Here is a 20,982-nt window from a genome sequence, read left to right on the forward strand (position 1 = left end):
TCTGTAAATATTTACAATTAATAATAAAAAAAGAAGAAGAAAAAAATCTGCAGCCAGCCCAATAAACACAAGATGCCTAATACATGGGAAAAGCTTACAGAAGATTAATGTGCTTTTGAAAAAGTGTAAATAGCAAAGAGACGGCTGTTTGTTTGAGAAGTCATGCCAACGGTCCAGAAAAGAGGATGGAGCTGGTATCAGGAGAACAGGCTCTTGTTTGTCTTTCTCACGCTCGTCTGCGAGCTAGCAATGTCCCGAATGTCTGGACTCATTTGGCTGAACCTAAAAGGGACAAATAATGCTTGAAACGAAGCACTCGCCAGTGTTATTTCTGGAAAGTAGCAGGTAAGGCACACAGGCATAATGGTGTCCGCGGTACCTGCCTGCACTTCAGACGGGATGTCGGGATGTCGGGATGCCACTGCCTGAACCCGCAGCTGGGCTGGAGGTGGTAAGCCAGCTCAACTGTGCCCAATGTTTGTGGAGATTTGGCCGGTGCTGATGGAGACTAGGTGACACCTCTCCCAAGCTAAACATAGCAACCTGAGCGGGGCCACGTGTAACAGGAGACAGAGCAGCCCTGTGTGCGCTTCAAAGCTTCGCCATATGTCGGAGAGGCCCGAAGAGGGAGAATTTACAATTTGTACGTCAACTAACCAGTTCATCGACAGTAGATGAATCAAAACTGATTTTGCCCCAGCGTCTGTTCCGATACAGCTGCTTTCCACGTTGCTTAGCTTTGTCCTGGGAAGCATTCACTAAATCGACAGGGAAGATGGGATTGAAAAGAGAAGGAGACTTAAAGGGGGGGTTGCAGTAACTACATTGTTTGGGAGTGTTAAGTTCTTTTTATTTTGTGATGTAGTTGTCCGTAAGCTCACAGTTTGCACTACTAAGGAGTCCTGTTGCTAGGAGAGGAACAGCGCCGTTCACTTCCATTGGCTGCGAGGACCTGCGCGATTGTCCAATAAAAATCGCTAATAGACTTGGACAGAGTTGGCTATCCAGGCACAATTATGTGTAAAAATAAGACTTTAGGGCAGATTTGAAAAGGGGAAAAAAATGTTTTGTTTTGTTTTTTTCATTCAATGGTCAATTTTGAGATTTTGGTTTATTTTGCTTCCCAAGTCTTCTTTCAGACTATAGTGGAAAGAAAACATCCAAAATACACATTTGACTGTTTATTTGATTACATTTATTTACATATCTTTAAAAACCTCAGTAGCACTTACACCAAACTTTACAGTTTTATTTCTATCCATTTTCAAGGTTTTTACTGAAGGGTTTGTTCATATAGCATTTGCCTCGTTTATAATGTTTTCCTAAAGATATGTTTTTTTTTAATGGTGGTATTTTCTCTAAAAAAAGAGATATCCAAACTTCCCTCTGTAAAAGCATTTAACTCGGATTTAATCAGATGAAGCCACATTTGCTTATTTAAACATAACGTTTCGGAAAACTCTTATAGATGGTCGAAATTTGATATGAAATGGGGAAGGAAATCTGGTGATATAAAATGTCGGGTGTTTCAAAGCAAACCCTTGGAAAAGCATTTTCTCCATCTCTTATACTCCCAAACCCAATGCCAAATCCTTTCAGACTTGCACTTAATGCCCCTTATTTGGTGTTGTGACAGCAGAGCTCCCAATCACAAGAATTTATATGAAAGGGTCAAGGAAGTTATATCGCTCTTGAGCCGAGAACAACCGCCTCCAGCACTAGGCACAGAGGGAAGTCATGGCCCGTGAGACGAAGGGCCAAATTCCTGTCAGAAACACTAAAAGTAATTTATATTTAGATTTGAAAATGTAAAAGAAAAAAACCTTTTTCCAGAACCACTTAAACTGACATAACACAGAAGGTCTCCTACAAATTAGCCCTATACGACTTACTTGGTAACTTCTTGTGCCAGACCTGCCCTTGACCTTCTTCTGCCACCTGGCTGGTGACCTTTCACCTCTAGGAGCATGCGGTTCAAGAGGCTCCTGGTGTTTTATGGAAGGACTGGATGCTGAGCACACAAACACAGGACACATACAGGCACACAGGGACCATCAGACCTGTGGAAAGAGCTCTGGTAAAAGACCAACCATCAGTAAATCTGAACAGGTGCTTCGTTTCTGCAATATCATTTCTGCATTTCTTTTTTTTTTTTTTTTTACAATAAAATATAATATTTTATAAAAAAAAAAGTACATTCAAATGTTTTATTAAAAATAAGTGAAATAGTGTGCAAAAATGATGAACTTTGAGTAATAACTGCTGTCAATAATGAGCATTTTAAAATGTGTAATAATTTTACTATTCTATCTTTTTTTTTTTTTTACAAAATTTGATAAAACCACAAACAGCTGGTCTGGTAATGAACTTATAACTTAAGAAAAATTAGATGTCACATTTTATTTTTAAATGTTGGTAGAGGTATAACAGATAAAAAACAGTAAATTATATAATAATCATTATTATTCATTTTTAAATTATCTGTACATTAAAATATGTGACCCTGGATAACAAAACCAGTCATAAGTTGAGCCAAAAATACATTGTATGGGTCAAAATTATCGATTTTTCTTTTTATGCCAAAAATCATTAGGATATTAAATAAAGATCATGTTTCGTGAAGATATTTTGTAAATTTCCTACTGTAAAGATATAAAACATTTATTTTTTGTGAGTGAATGCAGCACAATCGTGAACATAAATGGACAACTTTAAAGGTGATTTTCCCAATGTTTCGCTTTTGTTGCACCCTCAGATTCCAGATTTTCAAATAGTTGTCCTATCCTAACAAACCATAATCAGTGGAAAGCTTATTTATTTTGCTTTCAGATGATGTATAAATCTCAATAAATAAAAAAATGTACCCATGTTTTGTGGTCCAGGGTCACATATCATTAAAATGGTTTGCAACTTTTTACAACATTTAAGCAAAATAAATAAATAATAATAATTAATTAAATTAATTAATTAAATTAAAGTCCATTAAAAATAAATCATACAACATTCATGATTTAGTGCAAAGGTTACATCTCTCAAATCCTAAAAATATCTTACATCTGTTTTCATAAATAGACTTTTTTGTTGTTATTTTTTTAGTTGTGGCATTGTTTAGTCTCAGATCAAAAACATATTAAACAGTATCTCTAATGAAATGATGAAAGCTGAAGTCTTGAAACACAATCCGCACTCTAAGAGTCGAAAAGTGACCAAACAAGCAAAGGAAAAAGTGAAATGAAAACAGCGTGTTTTGTGCTGGTGCACCCACTGCTGGTGTTTCCTTTTAAATGCAATGTCTAGTCATCTTTATGATCCTTCTGCCCTGATTGTTGTTCATAGTCATATAGTTATTTTTAAAAACATTTATATAGTTATTTATGAAAACAAAAACAATGCACAGTAAAATCAACAACATTTTAAAGGGATGGTTCACCATCATGTCGTTCCGAACCCGTAAGATTGCAGTTCATCTTCATAACACAAATGAAGATATTTTTTATGAAATCTGAGAGCTTTCTGTCCCTCCATTGACAGCTATGCAACTACCAATTTCAAGGCCCAGAAAGGTAGTAAAGACATCATAAAAATAATCCATGCGATTCCAGTGGTTTAACCTCAATTTTATGAAGCGACGCGAGTGCTTTGTTTGCGCAAAAAACAATATCTTACAGGGTTGGAACGGCATGAGGGTGAGTAATTAATGACAGAATTTTCATTTTTGGGTGAACTATCCCTTTAAGTGTCAACATTTAAGCAGAAACAGAAAACAAGACAGAGTCATTTCCACTTTTTCAGAGGATCTATTTTTAGACGTGGACCTTTCTGTCTGACCTTTTCTCTAAAGACACAGATCCATTACCACATTGACCTCATGTAATTGTTTGTCCCAGTGCAGCTTTGGCATTGTAAAACTTAACGGTCCTTATCTGTACACACTAGACAGCTCACATCAATTACCTTCCCGTTACAAACATCAAAGTAGCCACTACATTACGCTGACAGTGTAGCACCAATGGAAATCTGCTCAAAAATCGTCAGCTTAGAAACATTTCAAGAGTTTGAGCTTTCTAATAAAAGAGATCACAGCTTGTCAGCTAATAAACATTAAAAAAAAGAGATAATATTAAATGTCAAATAAAAATTTAAGAAATGTCTTCTGTTTACTGTTGGTAAAGGTATTATGCAGGTAAATATTAATAATACTAAATTTAAATATTATTATACATTTTTAAACTCTGGATGCATTTAATAACAGCTGATACTTTAGATGAAAAAATGTTAGTCATTTACAAATTTGTTTGAAATATAGAAAAATATGCATATCTGTGCAAATGTTCACAGATGAAGATGTTATGCTTTCTCTCTTTTTTTCATGTTGTCTCGGTTTAATTGTCTAGCTATGAATAATTCTGGTTTTTGTGATTTGTATAAACAGAATAGAACAGATTGGTTCACACAAAGCACCAAAGTTCATACTCCTATGGAAACAGTTAACTATATGTCTTCTTTTGGTATGCCGGTAGTTGTTCTCACCAAACAGAAGGAATAACAGTACAGTAAGTACGTACAGCACATATTAGAGTGAAGGTGAAAAAGTAAACTGAGACATGAGAGACATCTGCTGGTGGATAAGGGACGCTGCAGCATTATTATTTAGACTTTTTTCAGGCCCAATTTGATAACATTTCATGTAATTTGCTTTTTTATTGTTACACTGTCATTGTCACATGCTAAACTCATTCTAGAACCCAAATCAGCTGTCTGAATACCTGAAGGGCTGCATTTAAAACAAAAAATAAATACATAATATATTTAGCTTTTTTTTTTTAATAAATATAAATTTTGAACCAAAAAAAGAACTCAAAAACATTTAATGCAAATAAAAGATTGAAATATTTCTATATTATCTAATTATTGAATTAGACAACATAATTGTAGTAGGTTATGTTAGCTGGTTTAAGCTAGCTACACAACGCTGGCAAAAATGGCCCTCATGATCTACAGTCAGAGTCACTATTTTAGCGCATGCATGTTTAATTACTCAGAGATTAATTGTTCTGACAAATACAGGTTAAAGAGAGCAGCTCATTGAGCAAACGAAACGCTCTCTGAAGCGTTGAGCTGTGAAACCGCGAGCTGCGCGCTCACCGTGACGTCACGAACGCAACATCTGTGCTGGAGGAGTTTGATGTGAGGATAAATAAAGAGTGACAAGTTCAAATAAACAGAGACAGGAACATGCCTTGCATAAAGACATCCCACCTCTATAAACATGTCTAATTGTGGTTCAAATAAAGCCCACACATCAATAAACACCGGGCAAAAGGGCCAGAGGCTGAGGCAGGGAAATGAAGCAAACTGTTTTCTTTAGGTTTACTTATTTACAGAAATGACTTATTTCATATAATGTGTCATCAAGAATAAATAAGTTGATTTGAGTCGATTTTTCTGGAGATTCCTAATTATTCCTTTACAGCAAGTTTACTTATTCACACATGCACATTAAAGTCGGCATTAAAAGACAAGAATCTTTTCTCAATATTTTTCCGTTGGGAATTAATTGGATGGTTGGATCGTTGTGGTTTGCTATTTAGAGGTGCAGGTGTGATGTAATTTTGAAGGTCAACCCGGAAGTTAGTATCACCCTGGTTCCCTCCACAAAAACCCATTAGGATTTTTCCATTGGCTTTTGGATTTTTGCAGAAAATAAGGTCTGTGACTAACAAAAGCTTATGATTCCTCCTCGTTATGTTCATCATGATAATCTACACAAATGAACAACCTTTATTAATTTCGAAGCGTAAACCAGCAGAAGTCTATGCTAAACGGCTATAAACGAACCCTATGTAAACACCAGTCGCATGACTTCAACGTCACCATCCTAAGCTTTTCGACAACAATTTCAGTCTTTGTATTAAAAAAAAAAAAAAAAACAAAAAAAAAAAAAAAAAACCTTTTCCTTGAGTTCGAATCATATTAGTTTGCAAAAGCGTGATTATAAACCCATTGAGTTACACAAAGCAAGAGAAGTCAGATTTAACATTTTCCACATTTATTTCAGCATAAGTGGTTCATAAAACATCTCATACTGTACCACTTAAAATATTCTTATCTTTAAAACCCTCAGTAGGCAGGCAAGATTAAATATTTAAACATGGCGGTGTCCAATGTCACTGCTATGTAAAAATGTTTACATCTTATTGACCAAAAAAAACAAAACAAATGGGTTTCAAACTGGGCATGACAAATATCGCCACAAATGGTTGCGAGTAAAGAATACAAACAAGACAAAATAAAAATGGTGGCTCAGGATTCACACAAGTGCTGCACTGGAACTTTTAAAACATTATACAGTGGTAATTCACAATATGTCGATACACACATTTCCTATCGCACTATTCCTGTCTTTATACAATTTTCAATTTCCTGTGAGTGTGTACATGTGTGATCACATTGACATACTGCTACATACTTTACTCAGTGTGTTGTAATAAGGCAATGTGGTACTGAAAGAAACAGTTTTACTAAAAACAGCCGCATCTACCAACTGAACAGTTTTGCTTAATGCCAATTAACAATGGGTGAGAGTATCATTAATAATGACCACAAGCATTTAATGTAAACTGGCCATAAACCTCATTTAAAATCCTTGAACACAAATAAGCAGGGGGTAGACCGTAACCATTTTCCTTTTTTTCTGGTCACCTCAATACAAGATACAAAAAAAGAAGAAGAAAAAAATACATTCATAAACAAATCTTTAAGCAACACCCACAATTCAGTTAAAATGAAACATGGATTTAACACATGTACCTCTTCACAACTGTTCGGGAAGGCAAGACGTCTGCGCTACCCTCTGCTTTTCTTAAGCTTGGCACAAGAGACTAAGATGAAGCCTTCTGGTTCGCTCAGACAAGAGCTGCACAGGCTTCACTGCAATATGGAACTACTGTACAGCACAATAGTCTCCGAATTAAACACACTGCGCTGCCTGTGGCAGTGTGACTGATATCGCTGGTACATCTACATTAACCCAGTTCCCTGAGAACACTAAAGGACTAAAACCATGGCAGCACACAGGATATGCAATAATATTCTTTGCTAGATAAAATGCGTAGGATAAATCAAAGGAAAAAAGCAGACAGTGAACATAAGCAATTTTTATGGACTGAGCATATGACTTAATGTGAACTACACTAATAACCTATATTGTCTTCATTTTGGTCATTCTTTTCTGAAAATAGCTGATAAAACAACCAAAATAGGTAACAATTTTCACATTTTCAAAAAGCAGGGAGAATTTTAAACCTATTGCTGAGCAAGGAAATTAACAATGGATACAAAGTGTAAACAAGGTACCATGGACAAATGCAGGCCTACTGACAAAGTGACACAAATCGAGCATACGGTATGCAACAAAAAAATTGGATCCTGTGCAATTTACTGTCAAGAGCCTACGTACCGCCTTCCCTTTTTATCAGCATTCATTGGTCCATTTTCATCTGTATACATATGAGGTTTGCTTTCTAGTTTTTTTTTCTTTTGTGAATTTTTGCACTGATGTACCCATATCTAGATACTTGTTTTGGCTTAAAGCAAATGTAATGCTCGTGTGAGAGTTTGTACAATAAGGGTCTTTTCCCTGTTTAGTAAGTCAGCTGACAAACTCCTTCACAGTTTGCTTCAGTTAATGCCTACAAAGTCCAATACCCACATATATTATATATAAAAAATAAGTTATTGCGCATCCGAAAAAAGTGCATCTTATATTTAAAAATATCTCTTTCGCTCCATGCTTTCTTTTCTTCCTCGGGGTCCAGAAACATAAATCCAGCGTTTTTCTAAGTGACGGGGAGAAGTCAAGAGGAAGGGAGCTCTGCAGCTTGAAGGTGTGCCGGATGGGCACGTAAGAAAACATGATGAGGATGAGGAAGTGGAGTGGGAAGTGAAGGAGGAGGAGGAGAGAAAGAGTTGTCCAGCTATGCAATAACCATGGGAACGTCATCTGAAAAGCCACTGATCATAGGAGCGTCTTCATCATCGTCACCTTCAGAAGAGAGGGAACAAAGAAACAACATTAGCAGCTAATTTTCATAGTGTGGAAAAGTTTGTGCGCCTAAACTAAGCTGAATTGAAATCAAGTAAATGCTACGGAACTAAACTGAATTGAAGCGATCAGAACTCTTATTGAATTCAGCTAAGTTTTAGCATGTAAAACTTCGTGCTTAATAAAGTGAGCTGAAGTGAAATAAACATTAGTCATGTGACCTGAACCTAATTAAAAGGGACCAGAACTGAATTGATTTGATTTGAAAACAAGTTAATGCAACTGAACTAAACTGAATTGAAGTGAACAGAACTGAATTCAGTTGAACAAAGTGCTTAAGTGAACTAAATGGAAATTAAATTACATAAGTGAACTCAAATAAAGTAAACTGAATTGAAACGACAGAATTTAACTGAACTGAAGTGAAATTAAATAAATTGAACACGACACACCTGAAGTAAACTGACCTGAATTGAAGTAAACAACTCAAGTAAACCAAATTGAAATAAACTCAATTCAAGTAAACTGAATTAAAATTGAGGCAACTAAAAAGTGAACTAAAATGAAGGCAACTGAGCTAAACTGAATTACAGTGAACTGAACAAAAATGAAGAGACTAAAAGTCAACTGAGCTAAACACAAGTGTACTAAACTAAACTGGAGTCAACTGAACTGCAGTGAACTGAACTAAAAGAAAGTCAACCGATTTAAACACAAGTGAACTTAAGTGGAACTGAACTGAAATGGAACGAAGTGAACTTGAAGTTAACTGAGCTAAACTGAACTGAAACAAAATGGTCAACTGATCTAAACACAAGTAAACAGAAAAACAACTGAGCTAAACAGAATTAAAATGGAGTGTAGTGAACTGAAGTGAACTGCATTGAAGCTAACTGAACTAAACGGAAGAGAAGTTAACTACAGTAAATTACACTTCTCTGAAGTGCACTGAAGCAAAATACAGACTTCATGAACGGTATAGGACTCAAGCTGGTCTTACCCAGCTCATCTCCTGAGGAGAAAATGGCAGAGCCCAGGCGAGAGTTGTAGTGGCTGTTAGCGAAGGCGGTGAAGTTGTGCTGTAGCCGACGGTGTCTGAGATAAAGCACCACCAGGCCTCCACACACACCCACCAACAGCAGGAACAACACTGGAACAACCACCGCCGCCATGTCTTCGGATTTACCCGACTGAGATTTGGCATCATTCGGCCCTGAACAATGACAAATGTGTGTCAGGATCAACGTCTGGCCAAACAAACAGCCACAGATATATAGGCAAAAATGTTTAGTGTGTAAAAGCTCATGCCTGCTGCTTTGCCCAGTTCGTCATATAACAGCACAGCCGCCTCTCCACACAGCTGGTTGTTGAGCAGGCAGCGCGCCCGCACTGAGAACGTGTAGTTATGGCCCACCAACAAGCTGTTGATCCTGAAGAACGTCTCCGTTGTGTTACCCAGACACATAGTGGAGTTGGTGACACTGTCATGCACATACACCTCATAGCCCTGAAGAGTCAAGCGATCATTAGCGAAGCCAACAAAAACAAGGAAATGGAAAAAGCCAAATAGGAAAGATGTTTCAAACATGTTTCTTTGGGATAATGTGCACCAATAAATCATGCACAATAAAACCAGAAATGTTAATTGAGTAAATAGTCAATGTGGATTTTATGTGGACTTTAAAGGTGGTTTCTAACCCTGCTTTCATTGAAGGTCCGGTCCTTCACAGCCAGGCTCTTCCAGAAGAGGAACACATGATCCTGTTCTTCTAAGATTTTGAGGGCTTCAGGTGCAGGCAGAGAAACTGTGTGGAATGGATAAATATAGGTTTAGAGCAAAACAACAACAACAACAAAAACACCATGAAATAATTTATTTACTTATAGCATAAATACACTGCCATTTAAAAGTTTGGGGTCAGTAAGATTCATACTTTTATTTAGCATGTATGCATTAAACTGATTAAAAGTGACAGTAAATACATTTATAATGTTACAAAAGATTTATATTTCAAATAAATACTGTTTTTATTAACTTTCTAATCATAAAAGAATAAATGTATTAAGCAGCACAACTGTTTTCAACATTGATAATAAGAAATGTTTCTTGAGCAGCCAATCAGCATATTAGAATGATTTCTGAAGGATCATGTGACACTGAACACTGGAATGATAATGCTGAAAATGCAGCTTTGTCATCACAGAAATAAATTACAATTTAAAATATATTTAAACAGAAAACAGTTATTTTAAATTCTAATAATATTTCACAATATTACAGTTTTTACTGTATTTTGATCAAATAAATGCAGCCTTGGTGAGCAGAAAAGGCATCAGTCAAAAACACAAAAAAAGAACCGACCTTAAACTTCTGAATGGTTGTGTAGTGATGGGAATGGAGGATTTGGTTTAAAAAAAGTTAATGAAAATGTGTGCCCTTAATATTTTTATAATGAAGAAATTGTGTTATAAACGCAGGCTCTGCTACATCGTGGGCTGAAGAGGTTGCAGGCACTTCACTGTGTGCCACATTATATGATTGCCTCTCATACCGTAAATTACATAATAAAGTGTAAGTACTATACAACTAATATTAACACATTAAACACATTTAGATTTTCACTTTTTTCAGTGGGGTCTGACCTAGGAAACTGTTTCTGTGAGAATATTTCAGCAGTTATGTGTGTCCTGTATGTCGACTGAACCAGCAATGCTGATCATTGAATTGAATTAATCATTTTTTTTTAGTCAGTTCTATTGGCCAAATGCGTTTGCATTTGTTTTTGCTAAAATCTCCGCCTCTGTGTGTACCGACAGATGAAATCCTTCAGGCACCCATGACCTTTTTTATGATACAATGTTTCAGGCAAGAAAAGAGATGACTCTACCCGTGTTGAGTGTGTAGCTGGCCTCTTTGCTCATGTTGAGCAGCCTGATGGTGATGCTGTAGCGTCCTCCAGGCTCCAGACCCTTCAGCGTGTACTCCACCGTGTTGTTCTGAGTGTTCACCTTATAGTCCCGCTCCGTTTTACGAACCGTATCTCTCACGTGCACTGCATACGTCTGATATACACACAAAGATGCTTGAAACACCCCCATCCGACATAACTAAATCATGAAAACATTTAAATTGACTTTGTTTTCATACCAAAGGACTGCTGGGAGAATCGAATGGCGGCTGCCACTTCAGAGTGGCCTGCGTCTTATCCACTCGCACTTTGTGCAGGTTTCGAGGTGGAAGTCGCTCATTGGGGATCATCTTCACTACAGCAAAGTCTGATGGAGGACCCATGTATGGAGAGATCACCCTCACCTGAACAACACACACAGTCACTTCATCTGGACATCATGGTGCCAAAACGGATCTTCAAAGTGAGGGCGGATACTAACCAGGAAGAGGTATTGCTCGTCGCTGTCAACGATCGCAGTCAGACTGGTGGAGGTGGTATTCACCCTGTGAGGTCTGCGGTACAGGTCCAGGAAGGAGGTGGCGTAGAACACTCCATACACCTGCGAAATCAGAAGATGGTGTCTCACTAGCCTCTTTTCAGCTTAACGGTGTGGTCACATTAGCGCAATTTCAGCAAAAAAGGTCCATTATCTATTGCCAATAGTGAAGCAATGTATGAAGCAAAAGCTCACACAGAAGCCACTTTCAAACCAAGCAGCTTTCTATTAGTCAACGCTGCGAATTTGCGTGACTAAACCAGACGCAAAATCTGCTTGAGGAAATCTTTGTTCCTCAAGTGATAATTTAAATCTTAGTACATACTAGTTAGACATACAGTTAGTGTGACCAATGAGTGCTTTACTTGATCTCATATCTTACAGTGTTTATAGTTTTCTTTTCTTTTCATACTTTTAAATACACAAAGTAGAGCTGCATGATTAACTGTTAAAAGACTGTGATCTCGATTCAAACCACGCAATCTTATTCCTAAATGACAATGATTCGACTATGTCCATTAAACCTTGGAGAAGTACGATCAAACAGCGAACATTCGTAGGCGCTGCCTGCAGTTGTCATGTATAGGTATGAAAAGGCTTCACAAACAGACTTTTCAACCAGTTACAATAATTCAATTTATCACATTAGTACTGGGATAAAAGTTTAGAGTAAATCACCTTGAACTTAACTTGACACTTTACAAAGATTGTATTAACTACATCGTTACACCACTAGGTGGCGATAAGTGAATGTTAAAAATGTATGTGTCATTGGATCATTCATTCATTCAAGAAATTTGTTCAAAATCGCTGATTCATCCAGTAAGAAACAAGTGAAGTCTTTATGATTGAATCATTCATTTAAACAGATTAAAAAAAACAATTCAAATTGACTAAATATTTTTATATAGACTGCAGCAATTAATATTTTGTCAGAGCCTCTAGGAATTTACGTTATTTTGTTTGTCTATTCAGAATCGTGGGAAAATCGTGTTCTCTATTTTAAACAAAAAATCGATTCTCAATTTATCCAGAATCGTGCAGCTCTAACACAGAGCTTGTATGAATTTGGAGCTAATCCGTGTAAAAGTCTTATTTTTTTATTAAAAGTGAGCAACTCAATAGTCTGAGTTCATATGAGCACCTTGAACATGAGCGAAATCTACATAGTGAACTTTTTCACCCTAACGCACAAATTCCTATTGAAATTAGTGGATTTCGGCCTTTAAGTTTCACCTATAAATGTGACCACACACTTTTATGAGCGTTTATTAAGTGTTTATGAGTTAGTCTCACCTCAGCTTGAGGGCCGGTCCAGTTGCAATCCACAGCGGTCTGGTTGAGCGCTCTGGCCTTCAGTGACGGCCCGGGAGGTCTTGTGCCTTTGGTCTGCTGGCGGGACAGAGCAGTAGGACTGTCTCCATCATCCGTGTGAGCCCACACCGCCACCTCATACTCCATCCCTGCTGTCAGGTTAGTGGCTATACAGAAAAGAGCACACAAATTGTATCTTCTTCCAGAAACACTGACAGGATGTTTGATGACTGTGAGGTGTTTTACCTTTCAATGTTCCCGAGACAGTGTAATTCCAGCTCTCCTTCACATGTTCATCAAATACCCACGAAATAACGACAATGTAGTGCTTCAAGTAACAGAGAGAGAAAGAAAGAGATCAATATTATATTTACATTCGAAGGAGGTCATAACATAATCCCTGCACAGAGAAAAAAAACAATCTAACCAACCTGGACCTTATAATCATTGGTGATTGACAAAGTCATTGAGTCTTCTGTGATGCTGGTGATCGCGACATTAGGAGGAGAGAGAGCTGAAAGACACATTATTAAAGAGTCATGAAACACTACAGCATTTTTTTGTCAAAACATTAAGATAGATACAACTAGATATTTATGCAATATATAAAACATTTGAGGGTAATATTTCCAGTAAAATATCTGTATCGAAATACACAGTCACCAGTCTACTCTGACAAGATCATTGAGATATAGTGATATAATGTGAAAAGATATTGTAGGATAAGTCTTTGATCATACCACTAATCCTTATTAACAGATATGCTACCATTTAGGCTTGGTTCAGTATGTTTTTTTTCTTCTCCTATTCAGCAAGGATGCATCAAATTGATCAGTAATCACTGAAAGTGACAGTAAAGTAAGTGACAGATATCACATCACATTTCCAGTGATATTAAATTACAGATACATATTGACCTGTTTATATTTATGCTGAAATGGGAGTTTACATGACACTCAATCTTGTTCCAACCATCCTATCCACATTTTTTCCTGAACGCGGAAGTCTCGCAGCGAATTTATCCTTTGCATTTCCAGTTATATTAGCATATTTTCCGAACTGATAATGCAACATTAAACCTATGAAAATGACTTTAAAAAGCACATGGCTTCATAGTGCCATCACTTTACAGTGTCGCAATGACCGTCTATTGTCAGTCCCTCACTCGTCGAAGTTTAATGAGTGCGTAGATGACATGAATCTACATTTAAAACAGATGGGCGCTAATATCATACATACAGCTCCCGATCGGTGAAGTTCGGGTTGGTTTTGTCCTCAAAATGATGAGCACGCACATAACTTTTATGGGGAGTTTTTTAACTTAAGTGCTTCAAGCCATGGTCGTAAAATGCAAGGCATATGGCGCAGTATATGGACATTCTTTTCAGATTTGCTGGTGCTCAAAACACATACTTTCCAAGGACTACTTCAGTCTATTGCTGATCTTGTGGCAGTCAACAACAGCACAGCTTGCAACCCTGCGCTCATTTTAATTTTTAGTAACAAAAAGTTTCAGTTGAATTAATTCAGTTGCTCTTTTTACCCCGTTTTAACAACGGGTTAACTTCCTATGAAGACTGGAACAGGACAGCATACAAACAGTTAGAACAACAAGTTAGAATCCATCATGTGCTCATCTTTTGCTCAGGAAAAAGGTGGATAAGATAAAACATGTCCAGCAGGGGGAGTCAGCACTCTTCTGTGAAGGTTGCTTTTATATAGTTTCCTTACCTTTTTGAGGAACTATGGATTTAATTTCTGTCCAGTTTCCTACGCCTCTGCTTGTGACGGCAGCCACCTGAGAAACAACAGATGAACACAGGTTAGACGAAGCGATCTAGATGATCTTGTATCATCAACAGAAGTCCACATAAAAATAACTTTATACAAGTTCTTGAGTGTCTCACCCTAAATCTGTAGAGCGAGCTGGGCTGCAGGTTCTTCACTTCTGCACTGGTGCTGGTGCTACGCTGGGAAAACCACTCAGCGCTGTCCTTTTCACTGTACTCCACCTGCACAACACACACAGCCAGTTAGATGCAAGTAGGCGTTGATAAATGCTATAAAGAACTGAAGACATCTTCCTCACAATATACTCCCTGACGAGTCCATGTGTTTTATCAGGAGGGTTCCAGGAACACAGTACTGTCCCGTCCTCAGCATTGTCACAGCTCAGCTGCAGACCCTGAGGAGGGTCCGGCACTGCCATACAAACACAGACGTCAGACACAATGAAGCAACGGAAGACAAAACATATCCCCTCCATGTAAATCTGAGTTGTTCTATGAGTGATTTTAGTGACTGTGCTGCTAATGTAGACTTACATCCTTCTGGTGTGCGTAGTGTGAGAATTTCATTGGTCCTGTGCTGTTTGCTGAGACACTGAGTCTGAACCTTCACCTGGTAGGTGGTGTCCGGCATCAACACGGTCAAAACGGCACTGCCCTTATTGCTGTTCGTGTCCATAGACGTCCACTGCTGGATACCCACCTGCCTAGAAAATAAAATAAATACAACCTTTGTTATTGTCCCATGTGGACCCTAGGTCTGTTTCGCATATTTGATGTCTACGTTTGTTGATTGATTTTAATGTAACTTAAAGTTAAAAGTGATTTTAACTATAATGTACTTAAAGTGTGCACATAGCACTAAGAGAATACAAGTATTGGATCAGGACTCAGGGTCGGCAGATATTCAATATTAAATGACTCGGATCGGGGGCACAAAAAACTTAATTGGGACATCACAAAACAAAACAAATAAAGGTTAATGGTCTGTGATATTTGGTTCACAGTTGAAATGGTCCACCACCTGGAAAAGCTTAATAACCACAGCTGTAGATGAAAGCTAAATTTACCTGAAGTAGATGATAAAAGAACAGGATGTTGTAGGCATATTTTTGGGTCTTGACCAGGTGAGCATCACAGCACCGGAGAAGTTGGCGCTCCACTGTAGATTTTGAATCTTGTACACCAACATATCCACTGAGAAGGGTAAATCAGCATGAACAGTCATTACTGTGGTACAATGCAGTCAGCAGATACAACATGAACATCTCTCAGTGTCTCACCAGTGCAGTTATTCTCGTCACTTTTGTCAGAACAGTCTATGAAGCCATCACACCTCTCACTGTTCAGCACGCAGGCCTCGCCATCCGCACAGAGAGTACCGTTCACACAGAGCAACGGACCATGAGTGGCTGAAATATAACGGAGAGTTAAGAAAGAAAAGGTTGCAGGTACAAGGCATTTTTGGTTGAGGCTAAGCAGTGTAACAATGTTTGTGTTATTTCAGATTTAAAGACTTTATTTCTATTCCAAAATGAGGAAAACGGTAGTAAAGAGTGAGTAGGTGTGTCAAAATGTTACGACACTTACGGCAGTTGGTCTCATCAGATCCATCCTGGCAGTGAGGGTGTCCGTCACAGCGCTTCCAATCAGCGATACAGGTCGCAGGCTTCAGGCACAGGAACTGATCTTTAGAGCAGCGGCCCGATGGAGGAACAGTTGCCACTGGAGTCACAGAGCCTTTGACTAAGCAACAGACAGAAGCAAGACACCAATATAATAAGCCATGAAAAGAGGCAAGGGTTAAACTTATTTTACATTTAAATGCCTCCCTATGTGAATTTTTTTCCCCATTCAATAAATCTCATTCTCTACGCTGAATAAGTATTAAAATACTAGCTTTTCTAATACTTGTTCACTTGAGATCTGGTATTAAGAATTATTTTATTTTAAATTTTGAGAACTTTGAGAGCACCAAATTAATAAAAAACCATCCTGTTTTCCATCATGTGCCGTGCATGTTTTCCGGGAACAATCATGCTCCGACTCAGACCACAGCAAACATGACCATTGTGAAAGCCCTCTAAGATATTCACTTATTTATTAATATGTTTCTAGGGACAGTATTATTGAGTTACAACACTTAATATAGTATTATATATATATAGTTTATAAGTGAATTGTATAAGCTCTGGGAAAATGAAATGTGGCGCTCTGGGACTGTCCTATCACCCACTGAACCAGTTTGAGCTGAAGAGCGTGAATTTGCATGTATGAACATGAGTGCCGAATGTCACATTATTTAAAAAAAGAGTTTAATTAAACTAAGCTTAATTTATTTATGCAAGCTAAAACATGTTATTGATGCAAGCTGAAACATTATCGGTAGAAGCTAAAAAAAGCTAATATATAAAACCAATATATTATTAAATGAACATGTCTTTCTGAAATAAAAGAGCAGAGAAGGCACCTGTAGGACAGCCCACTTCATCGCTGCCATCAGGACAATCGGCGTAGCCGTCACACACCCAGGTGTTCACAATACACGCGCCAGAACCACAGCGGAAACGATTAGGAGCACAGGTAGCTGGACCTGGCGCAGGTGTGTGAGGAGATCCGCCACCTGTACACAGACACAACATAATGCATCGTAATTAATCCACTGAGCATGTGTCTTTTGTTGGCACTTTACAAACTATACAGGTCTAAATTATGTACCTGAACATTGAGATTCATCAGACCAGTCACCGCAGTCATTTTCCCCATCACACTTCCACCAGGCAGGCACACAGCGGCCGTTCTTACACTCGTACTGAAAATAACGTGAACAGCCAGGCTCCTCGGTTGGGGAAGCTGAAACAGAAAGCACACAAACTCATTAGAAAACAAGCGCAGAAACTAGGTGAACAGTCCTGTTTGAAACTAGTCCCAAGTGTGACTGGATTGGACCTACTGATTTATTTTACTCTCTGACTGGAAGTCTGTAGCCTTCCATAGCCAAAATTCTGTCTAACAGCATGAAGTCAATGTGCAGCGTGACGCATATAAATTCAACCTAGAATTTGACTTTTGGCCTCTTGATCATTGTGGGAGTTATTGCTCACCACAGTTGGCCTCGTCCGAGTAGTCGCCACAGTCGTCCATGCCGTCACACTTCCACTCGAGGGTCACACACATTCCATTGGAACACTGGAAGTTGTAGCTGTCACATGTTTTCTCAAACTCAGGGTTAGTTGCTGTGGAAGAGAAGAGAACAAATCAACTCATTACAAAACACTGCATTGGCGTTCTATCCAAAGTCCACGTTTAGGCCTGTCAATTGATTAAAAAATGGAATCATATTAATTACATGATGTGCTGATTAATTTAATTAAATGGAAAGCACGTACATATTCTTGCTGAGATATTATGAATAAATTATGAGACAATAAATTGTGGCAGACGAGAAAAAAGCAATAGACATTGCAAAAAGTGGCATAAGTTGTAGGTTGATTGCTTTTTTTTATACACAATTTAATAAAAAAAATTATAATTAGTTTATCAATAATATAATATACACTCAACCGTTCAAAAGTTTGGAGTCGGTACGATTTTTTTACAGATATTGCATATGATGCAAATTGTTAAAAAGACTTTTATACTGTTAAAAGATTTATATTTCAAATACATGCTGTTCTTTTTAACTAACCGTCAAAACATCCCTGTTTCCACAAAAATATTAAGCAGAACAACTGTTTTAAACATTGATAATAATAAGACATGTTTTATGAGCACAAAATCAACATATTAGTATGACTTCTGAAGGATCATGTGACACTGAAGAGTAATGGCTTTGCCATCACAGGAATAAATGACATTTTAAAATATATTAAAATAGGAAACAGTTATTTTAAATTGCAATAATAGGAATATCTTAAGGTATTTACACTTGGAGCATGATTAAATGGGTACATTATGAAATGTTTATTTATTAATATAATTAATTGCACTAACTTAACATGTTAAATGTAGAGTCTCCGTTAGAACACATAAAGGACTTTTAGCTAATTCCTCTAGTGAACGGTTTATAATAATCACATTTCAGTTAGCAAATTGTTGGACTCACGGCAGCCAGCGTATGCTGCGTCCTCATCAGATCCATCAGCACAGTGTCGTGTACCGTCACACACCAGAGACTGGAACAGACACTGCGCTCGGTTTCTGCACACAAACTCCATATAGTGCGCACAGAGGGGACCTGCAGGAACAGACCCTTAGTATTACCTTTATCTAGTTTCAATGTCAGCACAACATAAAAAACAACCTCAATTAAATAAATAAGGAAGCACATACCGCAGTTTTGCTCATCAGCGCCCCCTGGACAGTCCTCCACACCATTGCAGTGAGCACTAGCGGGCAGGCAGGTGCCGTTAGCGCACAAGAACCCGCTGCACTTTTCACGCCCTGCCGGACAAAACCAATAGATGTCAAATTACACAGAATCATACATGAGACTTTACATCATACATGAGACTGTTCAGACACTTATGTTATTTTTGGAGCTTGACAGAACATTTGATGTTCAAAAATGCACTGTCTTCCAAAAAAAAAGAATAATCATATAGTTTACTATGAAACAAGTGAGGTGAGTACGGCAGTGTTTGTGACTGACCACACTGGGTAGGGTCCTCGTCTGAGCCGTCCTGGCAGTCATCATCTCCGTCACACACCCAGCGCTGAGGAATGCAGTGACCCGTGTGGCACTGGAAACTACTGCTCTCACATGTGTGGTGACCCACTTTATGAGACAGAAAGAGGAAAAGAAAAAACGTTAAGGATGTAGACGTGACATATTTCACTGCATATTTTATGCACCTGTGAGTAAATGAGTCTCTCTCACCAGTACAGTTGGCCTCATCTGACCAGTCCCTGCAGTCGTTGTCCCCATCACAGCGCCATGCGTCCCGAATACACACGCCTCTTGCACAGGTGAACTCTCCCGGTCCACACTGGTGAGACTCTAAAAAGAAGGCAGATAAAATATCAGCGCTCCATCCAAGTTATTTTAACTGAACAAGATAAAACATACATATACAATATAGCTAAAAAAAGTCTCTCGATGATGTTTAACATTGCAATGATTTTCAAGATATTATTAATATTGATGTATTTGCTCTGGAAATGTGTTGTGATATATATTTTTTTCAATCCAAGGAAGTCATATCAAACTATGGAAGCCCTGAACCGCAATGGAAAAAAAGAAAAAGAAAAAAAAATCCATAAAACTTTAATCTCGAAATGCTCTATTTGTTTTTTAAATTAACAGAAGAATATTTTAATAATTTGTATTTATATTAATATAACAATTTATACTCATGGACAGCAATATTAATAAAATACAAAAAAAAAATTCCATGAACATACACCACATAGACTTCCCTGAACTTCAAGTGTTCACAAATTAATCTTTTAATCAGATTTATTATTTCACTGAAACAAACAGTTGACAAATAAATTACACTAAAAAAAACTTTTGCTACTGAAGTTAAATTAATTAATTTATATATTATATTATATACTATTATAGTATGTACACATTTTTTTGAATTAGCTTTAGTTTTTTTATATTTTCAGTTTTTATTTTAATTACGGTTTATGTATTAGTCGTTTTGTTTTAAAAAAATATTTCTATTTAGCTTACTTTTTTTGTTTCAGTTTCAACTAAAAACATTTCAATTAGTTGACAAGGAAACATTTCTATTTTTTTATTAATAAAAATCGATTACGTATATTAGATTTTATTTCAGCTTTATTTCAATAACATTTTTTAAAGTTTTAGTTGACAAAAACAACACTGATTCAGAGACTATAATTTTTTTAATATCATAACGTTTTCATATTTGCAAGATGGGGCGTGATCTCTAAACTGGTCTGTAATGCGCTGTTAAGGAAACTTAATGATCAATTACAAAGTGCAATAAAATATCGCAATACCACTTAATTTTAAACCAACAGCAAAATCCTCTTAGATACATCTTGAATATTGGATATATCACCAAGCTCTAAACACACGCATACCACAATGCTCCTCGTCGCTGTTATCACCACAGTCATCCTCATGGTCGCACTTGAAGGCCAGTGGAATGCAGGAACCTGAGGCCACACAGCGGAACTGAACCGCAGGGTCACAGGAAGTGGAGGCTACAGAGAGAGAAAGACATGAAACTCAACATTCGTACATTAACGTTGTTTTATATGAGACAGAGGTGGCGGGGCTGATGATGTCACTCACGGCACCCCTGCTCATCACTCATGTCGCCGCAGTCGTTGTCACTGTCACACTTCCAGATGCTGCTGATGCACTTCCCATTAGCGCAGCGGTGCTGGTTCGGCAAGCAGGTGTGCTCTGAT

The 20,982-nt window shown here is 37.6% G+C and overlaps 1 protein-coding gene across 1 annotated transcript in view; it reads right to left on the minus strand.

Moving 5' to 3' along the window:
- Positions 1-6,032: 6,032 nt before the first annotated feature.
- The window catches only part of sorl1 (sortilin-related receptor, L(DLR class) A repeats containing), a 61,718-nt gene continuing 46,768 nt past the window's right edge, over positions 6,033-20,982 (minus strand). The window contains exons 23-48 of the mRNA XM_084126550.1: positions 20,864-20,977; positions 20,650-20,772; positions 19,472-19,591; positions 19,244-19,369; positions 18,925-19,035; positions 18,698-18,829; positions 17,697-17,828; positions 17,311-17,445; positions 17,063-17,215; positions 16,183-16,338; positions 15,876-16,004; positions 15,663-15,789; positions 15,130-15,299; positions 14,895-15,007; positions 14,713-14,817; positions 14,537-14,603; positions 13,237-13,319; positions 13,052-13,133; positions 12,788-12,972; positions 11,435-11,554; positions 11,193-11,357; positions 10,933-11,107; positions 9,743-9,849; positions 9,353-9,551; positions 9,045-9,257; positions 6,033-8,044 (exon numbers count right to left, since the gene is read on the minus strand). Coding sequence (XP_083982676.1) covers positions 7,977-8,044; positions 9,045-9,257; positions 9,353-9,551; positions 9,743-9,849; positions 10,933-11,107; positions 11,193-11,357; positions 11,435-11,554; positions 12,788-12,972; positions 13,052-13,133; positions 13,237-13,319; positions 14,537-14,603; positions 14,713-14,817; positions 14,895-15,007; positions 15,130-15,299; positions 15,663-15,789; positions 15,876-16,004; positions 16,183-16,338; positions 17,063-17,215; positions 17,311-17,445; positions 17,697-17,828; positions 18,698-18,829; positions 18,925-19,035; positions 19,244-19,369; positions 19,472-19,591; positions 20,650-20,772; positions 20,864-20,977 — 3,410 coding nt within the window. The 3' untranslated portion in view covers positions 6,033-7,976. The remainder of the gene's footprint in view (positions 8,045-9,044; positions 9,258-9,352; positions 9,552-9,742; positions 9,850-10,932; positions 11,108-11,192; positions 11,358-11,434; positions 11,555-12,787; positions 12,973-13,051; positions 13,134-13,236; positions 13,320-14,536; positions 14,604-14,712; positions 14,818-14,894; positions 15,008-15,129; positions 15,300-15,662; positions 15,790-15,875; positions 16,005-16,182; positions 16,339-17,062; positions 17,216-17,310; positions 17,446-17,696; positions 17,829-18,697; positions 18,830-18,924; positions 19,036-19,243; positions 19,370-19,471; positions 19,592-20,649; positions 20,773-20,863; positions 20,978-20,982) is intronic.

This window comes from Abramis brama (genome assembly GCF_963993115.1).
Source record: "Abramis brama genome assembly, chromosome: 10".
Taxonomy (NCBI): Eukaryota; Metazoa; Chordata; class Actinopteri; order Cypriniformes; family Leuciscidae; genus Abramis; species Abramis brama.